We start from the raw sequence: 11,068 nt of genomic DNA, 5'->3' as shown, positions 1-11,068 counted from the left end.
AAGGTGAGGCGATCGAAATTGGCACGAACACTTTGCCACACTTTTTTAGAGCTAGTGACATGTGGGACCCATGTTGCCACAAGTAGTGTGGCATGCATGAACAGGTGATTGACTCAGTCAAACTTGCCTAACTTGAGAGGTGTCAAAGGTTAGGATACCAACCAAACAAGCGCTGCGTCCGCCAATGCCGGCTGAAGATGTTCTACAATAATCCACTTTGGTTGACACAACCTGACTAGACAAGTTGACGGTTGAAATCAACAGCAATAACGTGGTCGTGCCGGAGTGGTTATCGGGCATGACTAGAAATCATGTGGGCTTTGCCCGCGCAGGTTCGAATCCTGCCGACCACGCTTTTTTCATTTTTGTTACCCATACATGCGACGCAGCTGCTCGTAATACAGTGGTTTTGCTACGTGCCTGAGCAGGACCTCGAGGTCGCCATGGACGTCCGTGCCACAGAGCGCAGACTGGAAGCTGCTGGCCCTGACGACGAGTACCAGTGGTGCACTGGCGTCTGTCTTGGTTATCTTCCTCCGTTTGTATAAACTTCCAGAAAATCGGATCATAGTATGCCGCGTATGTTGCAAGTTGCAACCACATTGGACTAAAATGTTCAGAGAACTTCATGCATGGACAGCTTTCGGAGAATCTGAGGTTTCGAGTTATCTATCGATTCGTAGCTTTGAACACGGTGAAAATTAGTCAAGATGACAGTTCCAGCAAAACTTAATCAGATCGTTTCAGATCACATGGATGGATAATTAAACGAGAGCGGTCGTCGTCATCGTATTCTTCTTCACCGTCAGGCTCCTCCACCTCCTCGTCCTTCTCGTCTTCTTCCTCATCATCGCCAGGGTTCTGTAGAGCTGTCGATGGTAGGGGACGGATGGCCGTACCGCCGGATGAACACGAGGATTTCTTTTTTTTTTTGAGCGAAAAAGATGAACACGAGGATGTTCTCGTCCCCCAGGCGGACCATGCCCGGCGCGGCGAGGGAGGCCGTCGATGGATGTGACTAGCTGGGCCCGGTGAGATACGGCCTAGCCCATACAAGACCGGCCCAGCCAATCTCAGCCCATCCAATGTATACTCTACCACCGTGCCCTATCTCGAAAAGAAAAAACGAAGAAGAGAAGAACATGCTCTGTGCTGCACCTTAGCGTCACCGCCGACGAGACGACGAGTCGACCCCCCCAACACCCCCGCCGCAGCGCCGCCTCTCTCTCGCGCGGGTCGCCGTTCCCCCGTGCTTCCTCGCAGGGACATCTCGTTCTCTGCTGTCTCCACCACGTCGGCGCACTCGTTTTGAGGTACGAGGTTGTTGTTTTCCATCCAGCGATTAGTTAAATCCCCACCTGGCCTTCACAAATTTTCTGGGGCGCACGCGTTCTAGATCCGCCCCTGCAGGGCGCCCTCGCGGATGCTTGCCTCTGATCGGCTGGTTTCCGTTCCGATTGGAACCGCAGCAGCCGGTTGTGCCTTTTTTTTTTGCATGTTTGGGGGAACTGGATGAATGTGATTTTCAGGGAGAGAGTTAGAGAGGATAAGGAGTGGACTTGCTTGGTTGAACTCCTTTCTGGACGTGTTTTAGAGTAGCATATATGTATGCTGTACATACATAATCAACTTGATTTAAGGAATTACTACATCTAACTGAGATTTCTATTTACAAAAAAAAAATCCCTTGGAGATTTGCAATGCTAGAGAAACCGTTTTCTTGCAAGGGTTTTGCACTCAGTCCACTACCCCAACCAAGGTTTTAGTGCAAATTAACGATGAGCCTCCTCTCCACTCAGTCCACTACCCCAACCATGCATTGTTGCCACGTCTCCATGGCCTTTTATAAAGCTGAACTTTCTAAAACGAAATGCATTCTGAAGTCCATGGAAGTTCGAGATGAGTAGCTGATGTAACCATGATTAACTTGTTTGTGTGGAGCCTAGATTGTTTCCTACTCCTTGTGGTCTTCAATAAGATGACGTTTTCGGACATTGACGCGTTGTCCAAAATGTAACTTGGCCACTAATTTGTACCACAATGTAATTAGAAGACCTAATAAAATCGCTATATTATGGAAGTATTTGCCGAGACAAATATACATATGAATTTCAAATATTTTTAGAACATATTGGTGGTCAAAGTTTTAAAAGTCTGACCCTCATGTTTTTCTGCAATGGAGAGAGTATTATCTCGCATGGCTTTCTGTTATTTGCAGCACCCCTGATGGTATTGTTTCTGTTCATGATGGACTAGTTGGGGGCTTCGCTTTTGCTGGTGTTGGTCCAGAAATGAGAGCTGAGATCGAATATGTATCATGCATAATTCAGGTAGTTTTAGCTGCTAACATATCGTGTAAACCGGTTGGGTTCTTAGTATCTTACAGGTGGTGCCTAAGACTGGGCAGGAGCAGTCTGGGGGTGAGGTATTAAATCCCCATACCCTTTTGGCGAGTAAAATCAGGATTTGTTTCTGATGGACTGTTTTTTCTCAGAGAGCTGAGGAAAAAATTGGGATAAAAAAACATCATCATATAATCAGGAATAATAGTCTTGATTGGAGGTTGATATTCTGGAGATCAAAATATTGAATGATTATTAGTTTGTTAATGATGTGGCTCAGTCTGAACAAGACTTGTTTCGTAATAAATTATTGGGAGAAAGATCAGAAATAAGTGGTTATGCCTGTTGTTTGTGTAATTCTCTGTCCACTTGTTGTACGATTGATGAATTGTGTGAAATTTCATGTTCAACTTAAGCCGGATTCTAGAATCCATTTTCTTTTCAACCGGGAGTTCGGTGACCTTCTTGTTTTAATCATTGTGTATATAGAGAACTTTATGGAATATTTCCCATGACTACTACTAACGCAGTGTTATTGCGGGGCAACTCAGGAAGTATGGCAGAGGGTGGTATTGTGGTAGCCATTTGCCAATATGGTGGGGAGTTCACTTCTGGCCCCAATGGTTTGATCTACAAAGGAGGTGAAGCGCATGCTGTTGACGTCTCTCGGGAGATGTCACTGGACAGCTTCAAGGATGAGGTGTCCAAGGTGTTTCATGTGGATGTCACTGATATGTCGTTCAAGTACTTTCTTCCGAACAATAACAAAACGCTCATCACAATCTCATGTGATAGAGATTTGCAAAGGATGGTTGAGTTTACTGCTAGTGCTGCACAAGCAGATGTTTTTGTGATAAGTAGAGTGGAGAACAGGTATGTCTTTTTCTTTCTTTTGCGCGACCTTTTTATAGTTCATGTAGAAAAGCTAATATCAAGCATCTCCTGATGTGATGGATATTTTGCTTATACCGGGTAACTAGGAGTATGGTAACATACACTGGAGCTTCCACTGTTAAAGCTGGATCTAGTGCACGCAGTGACAAAAGGAAAAGGCCAGACTCAAAAAACAAGTAGGTGGTACTGTGCTGGTTTCTTTTTCTAATGTTGCTACTCTTTCGCGTTACAGTCAATATTCTCTTTCTTTCTATCTCCAGGGCATCCAAAAGTAGCAAGAAGACCCCTGATGCTAGTGGTGCTGCAGTTCAAGCTAGTACCGTTGATGTCAATGAACCAAGACCGGTGCTTACTTTAAATGATTACAACGAGTACAGAACCAATCTTTATATAATTGCACATCTTTACATGTACATTGTGCCATTGGTTTTACTACCAATTGTGAGATTTACCTTGGTTACAATCTTTTGTACACTTCAAAACATAAACAGCAAATTTAGATCCAATGTTGAAGCCGTTTCTCCTACATAGTTTTTCGTTTGTGGCACTCTGTACTTCACGTTGTTATTTGAATGGTTTCATGTCCTGACTGCATGCCCTGCGTGATCTTTTTTTCAGTATGCATATTTTGTATTTACTGCTATTTAAGTTGTTTCTTTTCCATTTCAAGAGTTGCAGGTTTGCTTGTATTGAACCTACTTAGTTTGATCAGTTAATGCTTAGTGAACTGGTAGATCATTGTACATACATTTCTCTCTTGCAGTCACATGATTACAAGCATGGTTTGCACTGTTTGCACTCTCATGGTCACTCACTCTATAGATTGTAATGGTCACTCATTCTACTTTGTGATAAATATTGTCCAAAACATATAATTTATATTTTCCTTGATGAAACTAGGGACTTTCCACTTGAATTTGGCCGAGAGGCTGCATTTGACACCGCGGCTGGAGCTATTTCCTCTGCTCCAGACACTCTGAATCAGGAGAAGCTTGCTCTTGTTGATAACACACAACGGTAGGTATCTACTCAATTTATGTCTTCTGTACTCCACAAAAATTCTAAAAAGGAAAAGTTTCACAGATGCTAGCATGGCTTTTGCAGGGAACCAATTGGATTTTTCGATGATGCAATCAATCCATATGATGGTTCTGAGATCATAATAGATCCTCCACAGGAACTTAATAATAATCCTACTGTGTTTTGGGATGACATCATCAAAGGTGTTGGTCAAGAATTTGATAACGTGAAGGATTTCAGAGCTCAGTTGTGCAAGTATGCCATTGGGAAAGGATTCGTGTACCGATTCATTAAGAATGAAACCACCCGTGTCACTGTAAAGTGTGTTGGGGATGGCTGCACCTGGCGATTGCATGCATCTGAGTCATCTCGTAACAAGAAATTTGTTATCAAGAAAATGACTGATGAGCATACATGTGGAGGAGGAGGTGGAGAGGGTCAGCGGCGAGCAACTAGGCAATGGCTGACTACCATCATTAAGGAGAAACTGCATGCGAACTCATTGCTCAAACCAAAGGATCTCGTTAAGGAAATACATGAAGAATATGGAGTTCTGCTAACCTATTCACAGGTTTGGCGAGGTAGAGAAGTGGCACAGAAGGAGATGTTTCATGTTATGACGGAGACACTCGGCCATTTGCCCTGGTATCGGGATAAGCTTTTGCAAACCAACCCAGGGAGTATACTTGATTTGCCTGGAAACCGCCGTTTTTTTATTGCATTCCATGCTTCTTTGCACGGCTTTACAAATGGGTGCAGGCCCCTTCTTTTTCTTGACAAGGTTCCGCTCAAGGCAACAAATGAGTACAAGTTGCTGGTTGCCGCTGCAGTTGATGCAGATGACGGTTTCTTTCCAGTGGCATTTAATGTGGTTGAAGATGAAAATTATGAAAGCTGGGTTTGGTTCTTGACGAAGCTGAGGATTGCTCTCCAATACCATAATTACCCATTGAATGATATGACATTCTTATCCAATGGACAAAAGGGTCTTGATGCTGCTGTCCCACATGCGTTTGAAGATAGCCACCACGCCTTTTGTTTGCATCACATCATGGAGGAATTCAAAGGAGAACTGAGGAAGGGACCATGGTCGCAGCAGATAAGAGATGTAATGGTCGAGGATTTTACTCGTGCGGCCCAAGCATGCAACACTGATGATTTTAATGCATCAATTGAGAGCATAAGGAATATATCCACTGAAGCTGCCGACTGGATAATTGCGAGTAAGCCAGAGCATTGGTCGGACGCCGTCTTCGGAGGCTGTCGGTATGACCATTTCTCCTCGAACATTGTCGATGCATTTAATAACTGGATACCCACAAAGAAGGAGGGCTCAGTGGTGTTGATGATGGACTCTCTGAGAATAAAAATAATGGAGACAATAGAGGCAAGGCGTGAAGCCTGCAAGTCATGGGAAGGGCCTTTGACACCTTCCATGGACTACAAAGCACAGGATGAGATGTCGAAGGCTGGTAAGCTGACCGTGCTGTGCTCTTCTGAGACTGTATTTGAAGTACGGGGCAGCGGTATTTCTGTTGTTAATCTTGCAAATTGGGAATGCACCTGTCGGAGGTGGCAACTTTCTGGCCTCCCTTGTATGCATGCTTTTGCTGTGTTTAACAGGATCGGAATATCTTTCTATGACTACTGCTCAAAGTTTTTCAGAATAGAGAGCTACCATTCGACATACTCAGGAACAATCTTCCCAATTCCTGACATGGATACCTTTGATTTTAGTGCTGGGGCAACGATCCCACCTCCCAAGCCACGGACATCAGATAAACCGAGAAAGAAGAGGTTTAACCCCAACAAGGTAACCACTTTTATACGGCTCTGTAGCAGGTGCAAGCAAGCAGGCCACAATAAGGCAACATGTGAAGCTCTTCTGTAGAGAAAGCAAATTCTTCATCTCCAGTATGTATAGCAGGTATATCTTGTTAATTTTCTCCAATAAGATAACATCTTTTCCTTGATCAATCAAATTTGCCGTTCTTGCTTGAGAAGTGACATCTTAAATAGTGGAGTAAATTTCAAGGAACCACGGTTCTTGGGGCATCTTAGATAGTGGAGTAAATGCCACTATCAACCAAATAGTGAATGGAATTCCTCAATGATGTTTAGAATGGTTACTGTACAAAAAATGTGCTTCACATCGACACAAGCATCTACGTGGACTCGTGGAGTATCAGTGCCTTCCATATAAAAAATGATTGGAGAAAGTCTGCTTTTGGTTGATGAACTATTCTCTCAGTTTAGTTTTCACCCACAACTCAAATGCCGTTTAACTTGCACCTTGAATACCTAGAACCAGAGCCATGTACCACCATGACAACTTAGATGGCTTTGTCTCCTTCCCCTTCCTTTCTCTCCATTCCCTCCCATATCGACTCCAGAGAACACTATGCTTACTCTCCATGCTCCTTGTCGCTGTCAACCTGCCATGTACTTCAACGGCTGTGGATGAGTGGCCACTCGGTAGATCTGTGGCTAGTGGTGGGCAGAGGGGCGAGATTTGAGCACTGCAGACCACCTCTGTTGGTGAGGCGACGGCGATTAGGAAGGAGGCGTCGTTCTCCGTGTGGACGGAGGTGACAGTGAAGTGTTGAGAGGATGCGAGGGGTCTATTTTTTTTTCCCCAGTGACTGACGTAGTGCCATGTAAGTCTGCAGCCTTTTGTGAGACTTCCTTGTAGTGGACGATGTGGCAAAATTGACGATCTGGTAGCCTTGCCACACAAAATTGCCCACAAAGCCAGTCTTGGTTGATTTGGTTTGAACAATTCTGATAGTTGAGGGCTCACACTTTAGTTGACATCGGAGTTGAGGGTACGAGTTAAACTGAGGCGATGGTCAAGGGACCAAGGTTGACTTCTTTTTACTTTTGATTCATCATGTGACTATGAGTTTATTTCCTAGGTTTTATTTAGAGGGAATGAAACATTGCAGATAGCCTTTATCAATGGTACTAGCAGATTTTTTCTTTGATAAAATCGACTTGGTTTCCTCAAATTTTGAGTGTTGCCAACGATTAGATTGTACAGTTTTGTGCATTTCGTGGCAGAATCCTAGTGCTGAACCAACTGTTATCCACTGGTAGCATGGAGGATCATACTGATGAAAGGAATCAGACCGTTGTTGGCTAACCCAACATGTTTTCACCATTGCAGGTTTATTTAGACGTCTGATGTGGTGAAAGAGAGATTTCATTATGGTGGTGCCCGCTGTATTTAGATTGAAGTGGAGGAGACTATGAGACATGGATCAATATCGTCTGTTTTGTTTATATGAAGGGTGTAACTTGAAGCAATGGGTTTGAGGTGCTAGCTTTGGACTGTGTTAGCTGAAAACAGAGTAGATGATGGTTAGCTGTTTATTTGTAGCTGTAGGCTGTGGTGATAAGTAGTGCTAACAAGCTAAGATGCAAGTCTAGTTGATTAGTATCATCATTGTATGTTCTCTCATTTAGATCTGTGTACATGCTGCGCAATTCAGGTACAGTTATTTTATACTAGTGTCATGGTATACTCTCAAATCCTTTTGTATGATGCTATATTATAAGTTATTAGAGTCAGTTGTGCCGGTCCATGGACTCCGGCTTGCCTTTTTTTCCCTTTTTCCAGCCGAATTTTAACTAACAGTGCATTAAGATTTTTATTTTTATTTTGGGATGAACAATGCATAAGAGTTTTGTATTTCTTAACTTGTTACCACAGCACAGCTGCACAAGGTACCGTGTTGGCCACCAGTGCAACCTCCATTTTACTCTTTCTTACTCGGCCAGCTCTCCATGTATAAATACCTCTTGTCAATATGAGAAAATTGTAACATCAAATTGCTAAATAAGAGAACACCAATAACAGGAAACAAAAGAAAATAGAGTACAAGAATCATGGGAGAAATATAAAGCTATACACAGGATCATCCAAATGTAAAAATATCCTCTCAAGTATTATCATTTATCATACTTGAATTGTTTTCACGATTCAGCACAAAAGAGAAAACCGAGAGATTGTGTTGCACACACCATGGAAGGATTTTCATGGTGGCAATACTTTTTATTAAAAAGAATAAGCAGCAACCCAATTCGATGGGGAAGCACAAATCCAGTTGTATTACATAGTTGTTTGAGAGAATGTGACAATGTTGTTTGTGAAGGATAAACGAAAGCATATCTCTAGTAGAACACAAGAGAATCTCGGTGTCCAGAGCAAACAATGTTTCCACAGTTCAGTGTGTGTCCAGGTTGCGAGCAGCCAAACCCTCCCTATGGCAGGCATTACTTAGTCTTCACCTTGTCACTTTGGTGAATTGCGGCGCAGATCTTCTTCCAGCTCCTTGCGGCAATCAGTGTCGGTATCACAACCCATGAACTGTTTGCGCCGATGAAATACGCCCAGAAGTAGAATGGACTGACCCAGAAGTTGAAGCCATCCAAGTAGGCGGTAATGAAGTAGACCAAGCATCCGTAGAGCTGGCCTAGGCATACGGTGAACTGGAGGATATGGCTGTAGGACTTCCCAGATGCGATAGCATAGCTACAAGCAGAAAACTCATCGTAAGAGCAGACATCATTAATGCAAATCACAAAATTACAACAAGCTGTGGACTAAAATGTCATATTAATTTCCTGTATGTAACAGCTTGGTTATGGACTTTTACTAGACAAGAAAGTGAGCTTTGCCATTTTTGCGAATAAAAATGCTGAATTCTTCAGACCTCTGGACCAAGTTCACTAGAAAATAGAGCTACAGTCTTGTGTTGCTGTGCTTTGCAGTTGAATTGATTCTATTTGGGACAAACCAAAAACAGAAAATGAATTGGATTTCTGTTGAGGTGTCTAATTACCAAACTTGTACTGTTAATTTATTCAGCCACAAACATTGTCTGGGAAGAATATCAATCTGTTACATCCTATGTTTATTAGTTTTTCATAAAATTAGTAGCAATACTAAGTTGATGGAGGTTGCTTGCAGAACTTCAGAAAGAACACTTGGCAGTAGGCACGCCCAATTTCTGTTATATGCTTTTCCTAAAAAAAAAGCTGTTATATGCTACTCCCTCCGTCCCATATTAAGTGTCTCAAATTCGTCCAAATATGGACGTATCTATACCTAAAAAGCGTCTAGATACATGTAATATTTCAACACTTAATATGGGACGGAAGGAGTATTCATGAACTCTACTTTGTGGGCATTGCATCATCTTTCCTGCGTCCTTATCATGCACACACTAAGGTTGCTGTAGCACACGCTAAATGTGGGTATGATAAAAGAAAACTATGCTCTATCATCTTAGTGAAAGAAAGGGATTTATTATAATAATTTAGTCTGAACTCTGAGTGAGGCTTAATCCTCAAGCCCATGCCAAAACCATGTCTGGTCGTAACTAGCAAAAAATCTTAAGTAGAGAAGAGTCTGAAAACGCAGTCCACATATTCCTACACCAGAAACAGAGCAAAGCTGCTGCTTTTCTTTGTTTCACATCATAACAAGATGAGAAAACATACACTGCAAGTAGTGACGCAGGGCCTTCTAAGACAGCGGTGATCCCTTCGACCGTGACGGTGGCGGTGTCCCTGGCGACGTACCTCGAGTCACCTTTGCTGTACTCCTTCCCTGCACAACAACAACAACAGAATAGACACAACAACCTCAAAAGCCCCATCTTTGGTTGATCCGGATTTGAGCTAAAATAAACTACTAACTAGGATGGTTAAAACTTAAAAGCATCAATGTGGGGAGGGTAAAGTATATGGGTATATGTGGTTGGTAACTTACAGACTTCATCGAAGAAATTGGGGTTGTGTTTGGTGAAGAAATCCGGGGTGAAGACGAAGGGCCCCTCGATGATAATGTGGGTCAACCCGGTGAAAGCCCACCAGCACATGAGCAAGCGGTCGGCCTTGGACAGTCTGCGGCATCTTCCTGCAAAGCACGGCATGAGGCGGCGATGATGAGATCTTTGGGCGGAAAGGAGGAGTTTGACCGGAAGAGCCGGATGGTCGTACCGGAGACGAGCCAGACGGCGAGGAGGACGAAGAGGGAGGTGGCGATGTAGGCGACGAGGATCTCGAGCTGCGAGAGCCGCAGTGGCACGTAGCCCGGGAGGTCGAGGTCCGCCGGCGCGTAAGGGTGGGCGCCCATTGCCAGCGGCCGGAATCACCTGAGCTGAGAGAGAGACGGACAGGGACGGTGGCGGGCGAGGTCGGCAGGCGCGGCAAGGCAAGCTAGCGCGGGAGCCGCTGGTCAATGGGCCGCCGCCGCCGCCGCCGTGTCGATCTGGAAATTGGAGCGTCCGTCAGTCAACTGGACGGGGAAGGATGCGAATTTAGGGAAGGATGATGATGCATTGCTGGGCTCCATCTTTGCTTTTGTCTCCATCCGCGACAAAGCAATCATACTCCTTTTGTAAAAAAAAAAGTCTCAATTTGGCTAAATTTGAATGCATCTATGTACCAAGTCACGTTTAGATACATTCAAATTTTGATAAATTTGAGATATCTTTTCTTGGACGGAGAAACTACTTGAATTCCCCCTAAAAAAATGGTTGTTTGATTTCTCGTTTCCTTCGCGCACGTACGCCAAATAGCCCAATTACTAATTTCTGCCTTCCTCTTCGTGATGATCACTGGCGGTGAGAGACCGAAAATATATTTTCTCGAGGAAATTGTAAAAAATACAGGTAACCGAGGGTACAAAATTGTAGATGATGCCTATGCTGGAGTACCGATGATAATATTGGAGGTCCAACCCAGTCACGACTTGTGCTGCAGGATGATGTACCTTTAGGGGTTTACTAAATATTAATTAGGAG

The 11,068-nt window shown here is 43.7% G+C and overlaps 2 protein-coding genes and 1 non-coding gene across 4 annotated transcripts; 2 read left to right on the top strand and 1 right to left on the bottom strand.

The window, feature by feature from the left end:
- The first annotated feature begins 271 nt into the window (after positions 1 to 271).
- On the top strand, positions 272 to 353 carry TRNAS-AGA. The gene has a single exon. It is a non-coding gene; the product is annotated as a tRNA-Ser (tRNA).
- Positions 354 to 1,111: 758 nt separating this feature from the next.
- Positions 1,112 to 7,862, top strand: LOC100825703. 2 transcript variants are annotated; one of them, XM_014899682.2, is made up of 7 exons: positions 1,112 to 1,313; positions 2,894 to 3,215; positions 3,323 to 3,412; positions 3,497 to 3,607; positions 4,137 to 4,253; positions 4,341 to 6,183; positions 7,423 to 7,862. In XM_014899682.2, the coding sequence occupies exons 2-6, from the start codon at positions 2,899 to 2,901 to the stop codon at positions 6,145 to 6,147; spliced, it is 2,442 nt and encodes an 813-aa protein (XP_014755168.1). In that variant the 5' UTR covers positions 1,112 to 1,313; positions 2,894 to 2,898; the 3' UTR covers positions 6,148 to 6,183; positions 7,423 to 7,862. The 2 variants fall into 2 exon arrangements, with proteins under 2 accessions (XP_014755168.1, XP_024313958.1); XM_024458190.1 differs by lacking the exon at positions 1,112 to 1,313 and adding an exon at positions 2,303 to 2,330.
- A 402-nt stretch (positions 7,863 to 8,264) lies between these two features.
- LOC100828892 (probable 3-beta-hydroxysteroid-Delta(8),Delta(7)-isomerase) lies at positions 8,265 to 10,583 on the bottom strand. The gene is made up of 4 exons (XM_003568809.4): positions 10,263 to 10,583; positions 10,033 to 10,179; positions 9,762 to 9,870; positions 8,265 to 8,790 (listed from the first exon to the last, which is right to left on the bottom strand). Exons 1-4 carry the CDS (start codon positions 10,396 to 10,398, stop codon positions 8,532 to 8,534), a joined length of 651 nt encoding a protein of 216 aa, XP_003568857.1. The 5' UTR covers positions 10,399 to 10,583; the 3' UTR covers positions 8,265 to 8,531.
- Between the last annotated feature and the right edge of the window lie 485 nt (positions 10,584 to 11,068).

Source organism: Brachypodium distachyon, chromosome 2, assembly GCF_000005505.3.
Source record: "Brachypodium distachyon strain Bd21 chromosome 2, Brachypodium_distachyon_v3.0, whole genome shotgun sequence".
NCBI lineage: Eukaryota > Viridiplantae > Streptophyta > Magnoliopsida > Poales > Poaceae > Brachypodium > Brachypodium distachyon.
The sequence above is the reverse complement of the archived record's forward strand: the minus strand, read 5'-3'. Positions and strand labels throughout refer to the sequence as shown.